General features: G+C 56.5%; 2 protein-coding genes across 2 annotated transcripts in view; both read right to left on the bottom strand.

The window, feature by feature from the left end:
* The window catches only part of LOC123019780 (protocadherin alpha-C2-like), a 49,002-nt gene extending 32,516 nt beyond the window's left edge, over nucleotides 1-16,486 (bottom strand). The window contains exon 1 of the mRNA XM_044422845.1: nucleotides 14,051-16,486. Coding sequence (XP_044278780.1) covers nucleotides 14,051-16,486 — 2,436 coding nt within the window. The remainder of the gene's footprint in view (nucleotides 1-14,050) is intronic.
* A 21-nt stretch (nucleotides 16,487-16,507) lies between these two features.
* LOC123019779 (protocadherin alpha-5-like) overlaps nucleotides 16,508-16,581 on the bottom strand; it is a 10,234-nt gene continuing 10,160 nt past the window's right edge. The window contains 1 exon segment of the mRNA XM_044422844.1: nucleotides 16,508-16,579. Coding sequence (XP_044278779.1) covers nucleotides 16,508-16,579 — 72 coding nt within the window.

Raw genomic sequence — 16,581 nt, 5'->3', positions numbered from 1 at the left:
ACAGGCGCCGCCTGGGCCCCGGCAACAGCCGCCCGCCCGCCCGCCTCCCCGGCCCTCCTCCTCCTCCTCCCCCCCCCCACCGCGGCCGCTGACGCGCCTGCTGCCGAGCGTGCCGGGAGGGGCGCGCCGAGCGGCAGGCCGGCGCGCTTCAGCACCTGGCCCGGGGACAGCGACCTCACGGCGGCCGCACACGCAGCGCGGCGGGGCGGGCGCGACGGGGCGGGCCGCCGGCGAAGGCGTGGGTGCCGCCCTCCCCGAGGCCCTGCCTGCGCCCTCGCCGCCGGGACCGCCGCTCCCAGGCCCCCTGGCCGTTGCTCCCGCCGGAGCGGGAGCCCGAGCTCCGAGCCGCGCTGCCCCGGGGCCTCGGAACTCCGCTCGTCCTCCCTCTGCAGGCATCCCGGCAGCCTCTCGGCCAGGGCCGACCCCTTCCAGCCCGGAGCCGCCGTCCCTTTCCAGAAGGCCCAGCCGGCGGCAGCCCCAGAAAAGCGCCTGGGATGCCCCGGCCCGGCTTTGCACCCCGGTCCGCCTTCCTGAGCTGCAGTCCGCTCAGCAGAGCCCCCCGGAAGGCCTCTCGCCTCCCCTCCTCGTGAGGCCCCCTCAAAGCCCGAGAGGCGCTTCGGAGGCGCTCCTCTCTCACCCACCGGGTGACTTGCTGGGCCGCCAGCTGGGCGAGCGCGGTTTTCTGTTGTCTTGAAACTAATCTCAAGCACACACACATCATCACGCGTCATACTGTTCTTTATCAACTTAATTACACTGTTTCGAGAATAAAGAATGAATATGGTAGGAAATAACAGCAACTTCTTATAGACTGTTGTTCTTTATGAAACATTGATGATCCGCCGGCCAGCACAATTCCCGGACTTGGCAGTCAAAGCATCTGTCCTACTTTCCTGTTCCAAAGTGAGCAGGATGCATATGGATCCATTAGGAAAGTTACTGAATCACTGCAAGGTGCCACGTGCTCCCCGAGACCCACATAAGTTATGCCGGAGTGAACACTTCTTCAGCCCCACTGATTCCAGCAAGAGTTGCAGCCACCTGGCCCAGTTCTGCACAGTTCACACGACTGAATGCTCTTCCATACTGAAAAGAGAAATGCCTCTCCACAGAGAAAGCTAGCAGGGCAGGGAGAAGGGTTCCTGCTCAGCACTTATTATGTGGCTAGCCTAATTTTTCTGTACTGCGGCACATTCGAACATGGCAGACCCCAGCTGCACTAGGAAGAGACCTCATCAGGCCCCACAGAAGGTGGCCATCTTTTCCCCACCCCATTGAACCCAGACTGACCCAAATGCCCAAATGGCTTCCACAGGATCAGCACGGAAAGGCTCCAGTGTTTGTTCATTGCTATGGCCTGGCACTGAACTCCTCTGCTGGATGTCTCGATCGCTCTCACATGTTTGGAAGGAGTGATCCTGAAAGGCACGGCTTAACTATAGGGAGCCAGCAGCACCCTTTTGGACCCTGAGGAAGCTCTTCACCAGAGAGACTGGGGCCCTCCTTGCACCTACGGCATCTCAGCAAACATAACCCCCTCTCAAGGCTTCTGGTTCTCTGAGCCTCCCGATCTGGCACACTTTCCTGTCTCCATCAGACCGTTGTTTTCATGTGCCAACCCTTTCTATGCCTGATAGTCTTCTCCCATCTGAAGTTCTTGGCCTCAGCTTGTTGTGCAGGCAGGGCTGTATTAAACTGATCGCTGGTGCTAACCTGCCCCCACCTGCATGTTTTAATTCAGATCTCACCTTTCTTGTAAATCACAACCGGTCAGGTGAGTGTGCTTAATACAACTGCCGTGTAATCAGAGCTGCTAGCAAAATAAAAGCTTGATAATATGTCAGCTGCAAGCTCCTTGCTCTTGGTTCCTGCTGACTCTGCCCTAATATCAAATACTATTATGTTAAAGAAGAGCAGTCCTTGTTTATTTAAGGTATTTCCATAACATTCAATTAGATGAGCTCTAATCGGACTGCTGTGATTTTGTAGGACTGTTTCTTTGCTTGGGAACTGGTTTTTAGTGGCCAAGATTTAGGTGTTGGGGTGCTGTGGGTTTGGAGCTTTCTTTCTTTATGTGCATAGAAGGCACTCAAGAGCAATGTACTTATTTGAAAATGCCTATTGAATAAAAAAATTCCTTTCACCGTGTCTGAGAGAATTCATAAAAGATCACTAATGCACCATTAAAATGCAATTAACAACTTAACAACTAATAAAAACCAAGCAGTACAAATACAAATACTAAAATCAATCACACCCTGAAACAGTTCCCTCCGGAGACTAAAATGCCCTTTTTCTTGAAGTCAAGGAAAACCCAGTGCCTTCAAAACTCTACAGTTCTAATCCGAATTCCACCAAGCCAAACAGGAGCCAATTCTCCAGAGCCAATTCCTAGGCAGGCGGGGGACTTCAACACGTCGCCGCATGCATGTGGCCGCTGCTTGTCTTGCCCCACTGGGCCACAGCAGAGCACGACCGAGTACAATGCCAAAGGGGAATCTGCCAGCCTCTCCTCTCCGTAAACAGCGGAGCCAGTCCAGGGGCAGACCGGCTTCAGTGGAACCACGATGAAGCGCCAAAGCACGGGCCACCGGCAGCTGAACTTGGGCATGGAGTAATGCTTCGGAATTTCAAAGGGCAAAATGGCTCCTGCCTCCACGGCTACCTCTTGGGGTGGGGGAACTTGCCCTTTTAATTCTGGAAAAAAGACTAAAGTTCCACAGTAGTTTGGGGGTTTGGTCAGACGGAATGCACTGGATTGCTTGGCAGAATCAAGTTCTACCGCAGGATCCTTAATGAGACCTGCCCGGTCTCTTGGCCTTGGCCTGGCAGGGCTTGCTGAGGCCTGTTAAGAGGGGCACTCCATCATGGCCCCGCCCTGGCCCGGCCTCAGCCGGCAGACTCCCAGAAGGCCTGCGATAACCCGGCTTCCAAATCAGGGAAGTGGGTCCTGCTACCGAAAACCCCTAAGTGGGATTGTCCCCTCCACCCCCGTGACTCAAATGCATTGCTGGCTTTGCCACCAGAAAGCAGCTCTCTCCCATGTGCCCCATACGTGGATTCTCCTTCTTCCCCCTTGAACCAGGATACCCAAAATTTAGGAAGCCTGGCCTGCCATTTCTGCCATCATGTGCCTCTCATCGTCTTTGCTCCTACAGCACAGATTTGCTCTCCCAAATCCCCCTGAAACCTAGAGAAAATAAAGCCCACACTCAGTCCAGCACAGGCAGGACTGTAATCCTTTCCCTGTGTCTTCCTAAACTGGGGAGTACATGCAGCCATGAGGAGGTTCTAGATATGGCAAGACAACACGGAGCGAGAAGAGTCATGCTTGCGTGGCGAGGCCAGCAGAAAACTGCTCCAGGCAGGCACCGCTGACCTGGAGCAGCCTGCCAACAGCTTCACCCAGCAGCAGATTCTCCAGGCTGTTTCTCACATTTCTTCTGAATCTGGCTCAGAGGCCAGAAATACGCCCTCTGTGCATGCGAAGAGGGGCTGTGAAGGAGAAACGGGCGAGGAAAGGGTGGCCCGCCTATCCTCCCATGCCGTTGCATCCCACACACATCGTCACAACATGAACAGTGCATGGTTCCACTCACAACAGTCTGCAAACATAGGAAGGTAACTATGGGAAGAAGCCCTGAGCATCTCCCACTGGTTGCTATGACACTCTGCCGCAAACGAGCATGCGTGGAGAAGCGCCACAGGGGCCACGAGCACCTCTGCGATGGCAGGAGGGAGGCCTTTCGCCTTCACCCACAGAGGCTGGGAAACCTCAGCTCCTGCCCAGGCAACTCCAGAGTTTAAACTGACCCAAACTTTTGCATTCTGAACAAGTGGAGCCATGGCCATTGGGTTGCCTGCAGAGAGGAAGCTGCGGTGCAAAGCTGCCAGTCAAGCGCCTCACTCCAAGCTCGAACTGGATGCTACACAAAATCTGCACGAGCTCAGAAAGTAAGAGCCCAGTGGAAGTGCAGCAAAGCCCATGGGGCAGCCTTCCCCAAAGGTGCTCCCCGGGACCGCGCCCGGGAGAGAGCAGCCGTGCCATGGCAGGGTTGGGCGGTCGTTTCCTCTCCATCCGTGGCCAGCCAACGCCTCTGGGAAGCTGACGAAAGGCAGGAGAGCCCTCCGCCTTCGTTGCCCAGCAAGAGCGGTCCGAAGACGAGCTCCGCACAAGGGCGCCGAGCTGCAGCTCCCAGCATGCCCAGCCCCAGGGAGGGGGCGCCATGCCTCTCCTCCCGTATGAGACGGCTGCTGCGTGGCCCGGGGGCTGCTCCCTTCCGAGGCTGTGCTCACTCTTCTTGCCACTGCGCGGCACTTTCTCTCCCCTCATGAGGGACCCAAGGCCCAGAGCCCCGCACTCCATTTGATCCTCACAGCGACGGCCCTGCGAGGTGGGTCAGGCCAAGCAGCCCCAACTGGCCCACCGTCACCCAGTGGGCTTCATGGCTGAGCGGGCTTGAACCCGGATCTCCCAGGAGTCCCGTCCAGCACCCAAACTACCAAGAGCTGCACCTTCTCTGTCTGGGGGCCCCTCCCTTTCACCAGTGCCCCCCAGCCCCAAGCCCCAGAAGTGAAAAATGCTGCTCATCCTATGGAGATGTTGACAGGCAGAAGTTGGAGAGCGAAACCTGAATGGCTGCGGCAAGGATTCCGCTGGCAGTCTGCCCCCGAGGCACACGAAGCACTGGCGCGGACAGGCACACGCAGTGCGGGCCCCGCATCCAGAGCCCTGTGCTGCGAGAGACGCTGGGGCCCTGCCTGGCGTGCGGCCTCATGCGGTGCGGCCGTCTGCAGCCAGCCCCAGCCGCGGAAGGCTTCCACGTGATCCGGAGGCAAAGCGGCACGGGCTCCCAGACCACCCGGGAACTTTCCCAGGGCAGCTACTGATGGCATCACAGTGCCCCCAGTTTAGGGGGCAGGCTGCCCCCCCTCCTGACACTTGTGCACCACAGCAGGTTGCTTGCCCACCTTCCCTTGCCCCAGCTTGTCTGCTCCAGCTTGGGGGTTCAAGTACGCAGCTTGGGGCTTCTGGCCATGGTGTGTGTTCCAGAGCGACTCACACATTTCCAGCGGTTCACTCAGGAGCCACAGTCCTCTCCTCTCCTCTCCTCTCCTCTCCTCTCCTCTCTCCCCTCCCCTCCCCTCTCCTCTCCAGCCAAACGTCTGGTGCTGCTCGCTTCTGAGCGCAGCCTCCAAGGGCAAGGCAGGTTGGCTGAAATGCCTCCCCTTGGACGGGTTGGCTCTCCTCGTCCCCGCCAATGTCACTGGCGCGCCAGCCCCAAAGCGGCCAACTTCTTCTCTTCTTCTTTTTGCTGGCAGAAATTCTGGCCAGGAGGCACAGCTGGCACAAGGCCCCGCAGAGGCGAAAAGTGGCGAGAGAGGACGGACAAGGCGGGCCCAGACAGGAGAAGGCTGGAAGGGCAGTGCTAGGCACCGTACTTAAAGGGAGATATTGCGGGGCCACCCAAAATAAGGTAGCTGAGGTTTGCTTAGGCACACAAGCGGGAACGTTAAGGGAACATTTGTAAGCACTCCTGTGGATTTCTGGGACCTGCGGAACGCTGAAGGAGGGCAGGGAAGCAAATCAGAGGGATGTGCTCCGTGCTTTGGCTTCCTACTCAGTGCCAAAAGAAATTCTAAAACATAGAGGGGGGGTGGCAACAGCACAACCAGTCACAGGTGCCCCCCACTCTCCTGGGCCTCTCGTTTTACACCCTGATGGAATGTCTAAAGAAGCCAGAAGTTAGATCTGTGCTTGAGGGTAGCTGAAAAGAAGATGATGAAAGGAAAACGGAGGGCCAGAGGGGCCTGAATGGAATTTCAAGGCCTGCGGCTCCAGTACCTGGAGGCACCCTGAGCAACCTTCCCATCCCATGTTCTGCCCCTGCCCCACAATAGGGGGCAGTTAAGGGGTGCAGCTGTGCAAGACAGAAAAATGGTCTGCACTGCTGAGAGCAGACTTCTGCGCCCTCCTCCCCAAAGCCGCCCCCCGCAGCCCCCTAAACATGCTGAACAGAGAAATGACACCCTGCTAAATGGGACGGACCCGCAGATCAGGCGGAGGGCCCTTCCCTGAGCAGACCCCTTCTGCTCACAGAGGGGCCTTGCAGAAGAAAGAGCCCAGATCCGACCCACACTGGCTCCAAGCATCATGCGAACCGCACAAATTCACTGCAGAAATGCTGAAACGCACGCATCCTGTTGCAGCCGCGGTGAGTGGCACAATCGCGTCAGTCCCCCCTGCGGCCCCTTCAGACTCGTTCTCCAGCTGGACTGAACATTATCTGCAATGATCATTAGTCTGGACGCGTCAGGAGCTGTCCATATATCCTGGCCGGCGGAAGCATCCTCCGCCCAACCCAAACCCTGGCCTCACCGGAGGAGATGAGCCGGGAGGAGCTGCGTGCACGAGCGGGATGCCAGCCCGCACTCCAGGCCCCACTCGGATCCCGCTGGCTGTCCAGGGCCCATGTGCTCCCCCTGCTCTGGCCAGGCTGCCCTCCCTCCCTCCTTCGGTGGCCGCGACAGAGGAGAGCGCTGTGGGGGTGCAATGAGCCCCCTCCTGCTTTCTCACCTGCCTCATTCAATGAGGAGGAGAAGAAGCGGTTTTTGTGAGGAAATCTGGAGGGGACGAACACGTGGAGAAGCCCTCAGGGGCTGCGGTCCTTGGGCCACCCCATTCATGAAGTGGCCAAGGAGTCCGGTCTTGTCTATTATCTTTATATGCTCCCTTCTTCCTTCCAAGGAGCCCAAGGTGGCCAACAGAAGTATCCTCCTCCTCCTCCCCCCCTCCTCTCAGTCCCTTCCTCCCAACAACAACTCTGCAAGGGAGGGAGGGTGGGCAGGAGTCTGTGACTGGCCCAGAGGTGCCCAGCGCAGAAGAGGGGCAAACCCGAAGAGCAGTGGTGCGGCCCGCCCCCCGTGCAGGAAACTGCCCAGGAAGGGTCCCCAGGCGGGGGATTCAGACACAGGTGCGGGGAGGGGGGCTACACAAGGTGCTTGTGCGGCGCAGCTTGGCACCGAGGCGTGCTCCCCCGCGGGCACCGCCTGCAGCCAGCCAGGGCCGGCCCATCGCTGGAAGGGGCAGTCGCGGGCTGGGCGCATGTGCCACGCAGTGCCGGGCCGGGGTGCGGCAGAGCAGCCACCCACTTGGGTTGCCCCCGGGACCTGCCTCAGGGGGAAGCGCTCTGCTTGGGCCCTCCTCACGCAGATGCCTCCGGGTGGCCCAGGAGGGCGTCCCCACCCGCCCTGGTGCTGGGGCAGGGGAGCTGTGGGACTGTCGAGGGAGGAGGATGGGGCAGTGGGGGGGCAGAAGGGTGCGTGGCTGGGTGCCCCCCCAGTCCACCCCCCCAAGAGTGGGGAGGGCTGGGAGTCCCCGCGCAGGATTTCCCAGGCAAAGCCCCCGCAACAAGTCGAGCCAGCTCTCCCCGAAAGCCTCCGCTTCCCACCTCTGGAGGAGGAGGACCAGCTGATAGGAGCTGGTTCCAGGGGAGTCCCGGCCTGGGGCTGATCCTGGAAAATCCCCTTCCAAGGATCCTCCCACTTCCGATTCTGTAAGTATATTTCACCGACCAGAGCAAGCTGGGGTGGCTGCCTCAGGACGGCGCTTAACGGCGAGCAGCGCTACAAGATTTCACTTTCAATTGCCCCGTTGGCGTGAAGCAGGATCGAACTGTTTCTGCATCCCAGTTAGCTGGACTTCGGGCAGAGAGAGATGCTGTGCTCCACATGAGCAAGGGCTCGCGAGGCGCTGGGGGGCACTGAAGCCACCCGGGCAAGATGAGGCAGAGGCAGCGTGTGGCTCGGCAGGGAAAATGCGCGGCCATGCGCGAGCGCACGCTCCCTGCAGTCGGGGTGCCGCATGGAGCCCGGATCTGGTTCCGTGCTCACTTGCCTTCACCAAGGAAGTCCGCTGCCCGTGTGGCTGCGATGGATGGTTGTTCTGAAAGGACGGCAGGTTATGCACTCCTGGGATCTCTGGAACCAGAGCAAGGCACTTGTGCTCTGTGTAACGCATTTTCCTCTTCTTGCCCCCCAGGAGCAAAATAAGCAGATGTATGCAAATCCAGCTGATTTGCATACCTCACCCAGGTCACTGAATCCTGCTTTCCTCACATTAGACTGCTTGGGTGTGCGCCAGGCTGTGTGCTTCGCTGTTGCGCGCCCCACAGGGCACGAAGTGAAGCAAGATGGCATGACACGCCGTTCAACTCCATCTCACTTCCTCTACTAACATCCACAGTGCTATTTTTAGAGGCATGGCCTGGATTTCGGAGACAGGCACTACAGGATCTCCCGTTCTGTTTGTGTGCAGCAGCCAAGCCCCCACAGCCCACCCAGACGCTCTCACACTCTCCTTGGAGGACCAACAACAGAATAAAAGCAAACCCAAAATGTGTGAACTGCAAATTGTGTTGTGTGTCCTTTCGTTTAGTCTTCAGGTTATGTCAACTCTGTCTTGCTCCCTCTTTCATGGGGGGGGGGAGGGGCTGCAGGCTCTAATGATGTAGAAAAGGTGAGCAAATATTCCAACCCCCAAACCTTTAAATTACTCCAGTAGCCCAACCTGAGGCTCTGGGAAACCAGCCCAGTTGTCGGAACTGGATTTTTCCATGGGGTTTTTAGGGCTGCAGCCACACCGCGTGTGTAGCTCTCAACACAAAGAACTTAAGTTTTCTTTTGTGTGTAACAGAGACACAGAGAAATGAGGAGAGCACGGACTTTGCTTCATCTGTTCTTGAACACCACTGTCCAGCCTTCTGCTGCTGCCCACCCCCCATTCTCTCTCTCCCCCTCCCTCTCCTAAGAATCGTTGATTAATGAATGCTTGCATCTGACAGCAGATCAGCCATTAATCTAGTAATACACAGTTGACTATCCAACCGAGCAGTTGCAGTTGCATCTTCTTCCCGCTTGCTCAAAAGTAAGGTTGGGTGATCCAAGTGGAATTGTGCCTGCAGCACTGGGGTTAAGTCAATCACAAGTCTTCACCCCAGCAGAGGTCAAAATTGGGGCAGGAGGTCACGAGTGCCATTTGCCTTGCCAGACAAAGGATTCATCTGCCTCAGCAGATCTTTTTGGCATAGCAAATTGCAAATGTAGTCCAGGAGGGCAGAAACGGCAAAGGATCAAAGCCACTTCTTTCGCTCAAATGCTTCTGTGCAACGATTCAAGAAAGAATTCGTGCTCTTATTCTATGATCCTGTCGGCTCTAAACAGTGAGGGCAAGTCTTAAGGAAGCACCAGTGCAGGTTGAACTTCTAAGCAAGTTTGCTTGGAAATAACCTGCAAAGCTAGAACATTCTTCCAGGTATGTGTCTGGAATGATGTGTACAAATGATCCACAAGTCAGTGCAACGCATGGACTTTAGAGCACCTCAGAGACAGCGACTGTAAATGGGGGTGGAAGCAGCCACGGCATCAAATATTAGGGCCAGGTCTTCCGACTGTACGGTGGCCGTGGACGGGCTCCAAAGCTTCCACAAGCCCTGGAGCCACCCCCAAAGTGGGCCAGGCGGGCCAGGTTCTCCTGGTGGTGGGGAAGCTGACTCAGGGGAAACTGCTAAAATGTTGCCTCATCCACACATTGTTTCCTTAAAGGGTGTTTAGAACGAGTCACTTTCGTTTTGAAGAAAATGTTGCAGCAGCAAACACCTGAGCTACAAAGTATTCCACCTCCCCTGAGGGCCCATCTCAGCTCCGCTGCTGATGGGCCCCTCTCTGGCAAGTTTTTGCTCTGGAAAGTACTTCAGAGGGGACAGCTGGCACCAAGTTCCAAAAATAAAAAAGCATGAATGATCTTAACACAAATTAAAAGCATGAATGATCTCTTGTTTTGGGCAATGAAAAGCTTTCCTTTAAAAGGACATTGGATTTAAGTTCTTCAAGAGAATCCTTTTCAAACAATTCAGTAGTATGACTAAGGAAATACAACTCCCTAGCCTTATTTTTATGCTTTTTTTCTCCCACTGTTTTTTGATGTATAAAAATAAAATGCTACTTACTAGATATCATATGCCAAGGTTCTAGATTTGGCAAAACATGGAAACCTTCATTCAGTCACTCCAGCACTCTCATTTCTATTGTATTATATTCTTGAAAAAGTGCACCGACTATTCTGCAGAAATGTCCTTTGATATAAAAGTAGGAAAATGGCTTAAGAAGCTGGTCTGTTTGGGACCATGGCGCTCGTTTCCCATGCAAGCAAGTGATGCTCGAGGTGCAGCAGCAAAGAATTAGTCCTCAAACTATGGCCCGCGGGACAGATCTGGCCCGCCATGGCCATCCATCCAGCGTGCGCCGCCATTCACTGCCCGTGCATGCGCTCGCTGCACAGGCGGGGAGGTGGTGGCTTGCTCGCTCGGAGATGGTCTCCGAGCCAGCAAGCCACTGCCGCGCGTGCCCGATGCCGCCTCGCGCGAGCCCAACGGCACTTCACTGTGCTCCCAGGCACCCCCACCCCACCGGCCCACGCATGTAGCCGAGGCCTTTCAACTGGCCCCCTACCGAAAAAGTTGGAGGGCCCCTGAATTAGACCCTACCTGGGAAGAGCAATGCCTGGCATGCAAGCTGGATTCTGGAAAGAAGAGGCACTCAAGATTGCACTGCAAATCTGCGTTGGCAACTGGAGTGCACCAAAGAATTTCAGAAGAAGCTCAGTCTATGCTTCCTAGACTACAGCAAAGCATTTGACTGTGTGGAACACAGGAATCCATGGGTGGTCCTGAAAGAAAAGGGGATACCTCAGCCCTTGGTTGTCTTGATGCATAACCCATATGGTGGACAAGAAGCTACTGTTACGGCAGAATATGGAGAAACTGAATGGTTTCCTATAGGAAAGGGGTCAGACAAAGGTGTATTTTACTTCCCTATCTGTTCAGTCTGTACACAGACATTGCATAAGGAAAGCTGGAACAGGATCAAAGAAAGGAGTGAGCACTGGCGGTCCACACATCAATGGATTTAAGATATGCAGAAAGTGGCAAAGGGCTGAAACTGATGAAAGTGAAAGAAGAAAATGCAAAAGCAGGACTGCAGCTAAACATAAAAAACAAAAATCACGCGTACAGAAGAACTGCAGAACTACACCGTCAACAAGAAAAATGGAAATTGCAAATGATTTTGCATACCTTGGCTCAGTCATCAATTGAGTGCAGCCAAGACATCTGAACATTGGAGGGGCAGCAATGAAGGAACTAGAACAGATTCTGGGGTGAGGACGTTTCACCGCAGACCAAGGCCAATGCCATTCGCACTCTTGTACTTCCAATCAGTGTGTATGGATATGAAAGCTGAGCAGTGAAGGACATGATGGTTTGCAACATGGTGTTGGAGGAGCGCCTTGCAAAGGGAAACAAGTGGGTCAAATGAAGCCAGAGGTTTCCCAAGAAGCAAAAATGACAAAACTGACGCTGTTGCACTTCGTGAGGAGGCAAGATGCTGTGGAAAAGACAATCATGCTAGAGCAAGGGAAAGGAAGGAAGAAGGAAGGCCCAGCCACGAGACAGATCGAGTCCATAAAGGATGCTGCGCAGCGCCATGAGGGCCAGGAGGGCTTTCATCCATAGGGTTCCCACAAGTCAGAGATGACTTGGTCTCACATAGCAACATTAACCAGGGGCAGCTTGAACCTGAAGAATAAAAATTTTTCCTGATGACCAAACAAGGGCCAGTTACTTAGGGTTCTATCAGAGACGCTAGAGGGTCGGAAATATGAAACCAACCTCCGTCGAGGACCGAATCTGTAAAGATAAGCCTGGTGGAAGATGTTCGGACACCAGATGCCCTGAAAGGAAGAGCAGGTCAAGATAACCACGCAACAGAAGCCACTGAAAGTTTCCTGCTATGAAGTTTTCTGTTATTAATCATCACAAAAAGCTAAACAAATGAATTCACTGTGCATGAATGAATTCACTCTATATTGATTGTTTCCACTGACAATAAAAGTGTTTTAATATGTAAAACAATTTGCTGGTGTTGCCCGTCTCTCTCACAGGCAGACAACAAACAAGAGGGACTTTACTTCGCCCACAACGTACCTGAGTCCTGGGCCCAAGCCAAGCCCTCCAGAGACTTCACCCGTTCCCCAGACCTCCTCCTCCTCCATCCATCCAAGGTTTGGGGGCTTCCTGGATGTTGTACCATTTTTTTTCCTAACGGGCCAAAGTGCTTCTGCTACAGCTTCCTCACTGCCAGGGCGGGAGAGTGGGGCACGTCTTGGCCTGCCTCTTGGGCCCAGCACTAGCACAGCGTTCCTGGGAGCCTCTCCAAAGCCGAGCTTGGCCCACGGGATGAGAGGGGCTCACCCGCAGCAGCTCCTTCCAGGGAGGACTCTTCCCAGGCAGCACCGCGGGCATCCCGGATGGGACCTGCCCCCCCACCCCGTGGAAACCAGGCACTTGCCAGCCCCACGCAACTCACGGGGCACCTCGAGCCGGGCCTGAACGACTTTGGCCTGCCAAGAGTGGCCTTCCTTCTTCCAAGAATTCTTGCTGCCCTCGATGTATACAAGTTTGAACAGCAACAGCAGGTAAGGCTAAAATTAATATTAATATCTATCTATCAATCTATCTATCTATTAATTTGTGTTTTTTGCATGCTGTCCCAATGACTAACAAAGTCTCTGGGCAGCTTAAAAGAGCAAACCGAAAAACAGAACCCATAACAACACCCCTCCCCCACAAATTGCACTGCATCCGAAATAGGAATGAAAAACAAGAATGAACGCAGATTTATTATAAAAATACTGGGAAAATAAAAATGTATTAAGGGAGCCCATTGCTTGCCGGATCAAACCAAGAGCCGACCAGTCAGGCATGCTTTGCGAGGATTCCGGGTCCCGGGACTAGAAATTGGGAGAGGTTCCACGCCTTTTTCTTGAGGGCGAAGGAAGCAATTTTGAGCTGCGGTTTCTGAAACACGTCAGCGGTGCCACGAGGCAGCCTCTTCGAAGGAAGACACAAATGTCAGAACGCCCCTGCCACTGGCCCTTGTGCAGGCGGCCACTTCAGCATTTTTGTGCTGAATAAGCAGCATTCCGACTTTTGAGAAACGAACGAACGAACATCTCCATTCTTATTGATATACCAGCACGGTGTACAGTAATTTTAAATAAAAACCAGGGCAAGACACTCACATATTCTGTGTATTTCAGCTAAAGTGGTGAAGAAGCAAGGCGAAACAAATGTGTGAAGCAAAGTTTTAGCTGCCCCCTTCCCCCAGCGGAGCAACAGCCGCCCGGACAATTCCCGCAGTGCCCACCGAGGCCGGCCCGCCCCGAGGCGGAGCGCGGCAGCCACCCAAGGGCAGGCCGGGATGCTGCGAGGGGGCAGCCGGTGGGGGAGCTTTACCACCAGGGCTTCCGCCTCGGCTGCCCGGAGAACTGGGCTCAGCTAATTTACTTTGTTGAGGATTTAGATCATATTATATTGTAAGCCCTCCAGAGACAACAGTGATGGACAGCCTATAAATGTCCTAAATAAAATAAATAAAAAGAAATCAACGTTGGGTGCCCCTCTACTCCTGGCCTGGGTGGGTCGCTGGGTAGGGCCATAGGATCTTCTGCCCAGCCAGCCCTGGGTCGGTGGGAGAGATGAGAGCAGGAGGAGCCCTGCCGGCTCAGACCAGTTAGCCCAGTGTCCAGTCCCCAGCAGCCAGGAAGCTCAGGAGCAGAATGTGAGAGGCATCCCAGCCACCCAGCGACTGGCCCCCTCCGCTCACGGCCGCTACGTAGCCACGCTGCTCACAGCTCTGAGTGCACACCTCAGTCTCTTTTCACAAAGCCACCTAAGCCAGAGGCAATCACCGCACACTGCGGCTATAAATTCCGCCAGCTGACGATAGCCGGCTCGGACGCGTGTGGCCGCACTGGATCCTGCATCCTACTGTAACAACCAAGGAAGGAAAATCACAGCAGCAGTGCAGCTCCGGGTGCCTCACCCTGCTCCATTCAGCCACCCCCTGATCATCTGTCCTGAAGCAAGACTCACACACCTTTGCTCCCCCGCCCCCCGAAGGACCCTCGCCCTCGGTCGAAAAGCTCGCTTACCACCAGAATGGCATTGAAGTGGTCCCTCTTGACCTTCTGCACCTGAATGCAGGACGCCGGCACCGGCAGCAAGCCTGCCCCCTTGGGCGGGTTGCCGACCTCTCCGCTGGGCACCGAGTTGTTATTGCTGGGCCCGATGCCCAGCGCCGCCCTGTACAGGTAGGTGTGTGTGAGCTTCCCCATGCCTGCGATCTCGACCATCTCTGGCGTGAAATGGGAGCTCGGGAGCATGTGGACATTGTAGCGGTACTTCTCATACTCGTCCATGGGGCAGCAGCAGCAGCAGCAGCAGCTGCGGGACGGGCTAGTCCTGCAGTGAAAAAGCCGGATGGCAAGAAGGAAGATTAGAAAGCCCAGGAAGACAAAGGAAAGGCAGGCCAGAGCAATGATCAGGTAGAAATTCAAGCTGGACAGCTGCTGCCCCCGAGCCTCCAAGCTGTCGTCGAAGTCCGGGAGGGCCTGAGGGAGGGAGTCTGCCAGCAGGATGCCCAGGGTCACAGAGGACGAGAGCGGGGGCTGCCCACTGTCCTTCACTAAGACCACCACTTTGTGCTTGACGGGGTCACTAGACCTCATGGCACGAGAAGTCCTGAGTTCTCCGGCATTGGGAGAAACCCTAAACAAACTGGTGTCGGAGGACTGCAGGAGGTGGTAAGAGAGCCAGGCGTTCTGGCCACTGTCTGGGTCATGGGCTACCACCTTGGTCACCAGGTAGTCAGCATCTGCCAGGCGGGGCACAATTTCCACAGCCACCGAGCCGTTTCTCATCGCTGGGTACAAGATGACCGGGGCGTTGTCGTTCTGGTCCAGGATGGTGATGCTGACAAGGAAGGCTGCGGCCAGGGCCGGGGAGCCGTGGTCCTGGGCCTCGACCTGGAAATGGAAGCTCTGGAGCTGCTCAAAGTCAAAGACGCCCTTTGCATAGACGATGCCACTGCCCGCGTCGATGGCCAGGTAGCTGGACAGGGCGCTGCCCTGGATGTCGATATCCCTGAGTAGATAAGAGACCCGGCCGTTCTCCCCCAGGTCTGGGTCGGAGGCCGACACGCGGAAGAGGGATGCCCCGGGCCTGTTGTTCTCCGTGATGGACACTTCACGCATCTGGTTGAGGAACTTGGGGGGATTGTCGTTCACGTCCGCGACCTGCACCCGCAGCACCCTCTGTGTGGCCATGGGAGGGGAGCCCAGGTCCGAGGCCGTGACAGTGATGTTATACTCACTGACCCGCTCACGGTCGAGAAGGCCACTGGTGACCAGACTGTAGTAGCTGTCGAAAGAGGACTTGAGCTGGAAGGGGAGATTGGTGGGGAGCTGGCAGATGACTTTCCCGTTCTCGCCCGGGTCTTCGTCTGTGATACTCAGGAGCGCGATTACGGTGCCCAGCGAGGAGTCCTCTGGGATCGGGCTGGAGAGAGAGGTGAGCGTGATCTCGGGGGCGTTGTTGTTCACATCCGTTATTTCGACCAGCAGTTTGGCCACACTGGACATGCCAAAGACGCCCTTGTCCTTCGCCTCAACAAACATCTCCAGCAGCGGCTTCTGGACGTTGAGCACTCCACTGACCCGGACCTCTCCAGTCTGGGGGTGGATGTAGAAGATCTTCCGGAGCTCGGCCGGGGTGCTGTTGCTGAAGGCATACCGCACCTCTCCGTTCTGGCCCTCGTCCAAGTCCGTGGCGTGCACCTGTGTGACCAGCGTGCCGTTGGGGGAGTTCTCCGAGACGCTGGCCCTGTAGACGGAGTGCTCGAAGACGGGGGCGTTGTCGTTGGTGTCGAGGACGGTGACCACCACCTGGGCACTCCCGGAGCGCTGGGGGCTGCCCCCGTCTTTGGCCGTGATGGCCAGCCGGTGCGTGGCTTGCTGCTCGCGGTCCAGGGGCCTCTCCAGCACCAGCTCCGGGTACCTGCTCCCATCCCCGCGCGTCTGCATCTCGAGGCGGAAGTGGTCGTGGGGGCTGAGGGCGTAGCTCTGGATGCTGTTGACGCCCTCGTCCGGGTCCTGGGCGTTGGGCAGGGTGAAGCGCGCCCCCGGGGCCAGGAACTCGGCCACGCTGAGGTGATACTCGTCCAGCGGGAAGGCGGGGGCGTTGTCGTTCACGTCCAGGACGCGCAGCTGCAGCTTGTACAGCTCCAGCGGGTTCTCCAGCACCAGCTCGTAGCTGAGCGAGCAGGCGGGCTTCAGCGCGCAGATCTGCTCGCGGTCGACGGGCTCGCTCACGGACAAAGCGCCCGTGCTGGCGTTCAGGCTGAAGTAGGGCTTGCCGGCGCCGCCGATCATACGCAGCCGTCGGGCGGGCAGCGCCGCCGCCTCGATGCCCAGGTCTCGCGCGGGGTTCCCGACGGGCGCGCCGCGCGCCGTCTCCTCGGGGATGGAGTACTCGACCTGCCCGGCCACGGAGCAGAACACGAGGCAGCACACCATCGCCGGGAGCCGCATCCTTCCTCCGCCCGTGCCGCGTCAGCAGCGCAGCGCATACCCCGCGCGGGGCGCGGCGCGGCGCGGCGGCGGCGGCGGGCCGGGAGCCGCCCGCT

Source organism: Varanus komodoensis, unplaced genomic scaffold (genome assembly GCF_004798865.1).
Source record: "Varanus komodoensis strain SLA01 unplaced genomic scaffold, ASM479886v1 scaffold137, whole genome shotgun sequence".
Classification (NCBI taxonomy): domain Eukaryota; kingdom Metazoa; phylum Chordata; class Lepidosauria; order Squamata; family Varanidae; genus Varanus; species Varanus komodoensis.
Note: the sequence above shows the minus strand (reverse complement) of the source record. Positions and strands in the feature narration are given on the sequence as shown.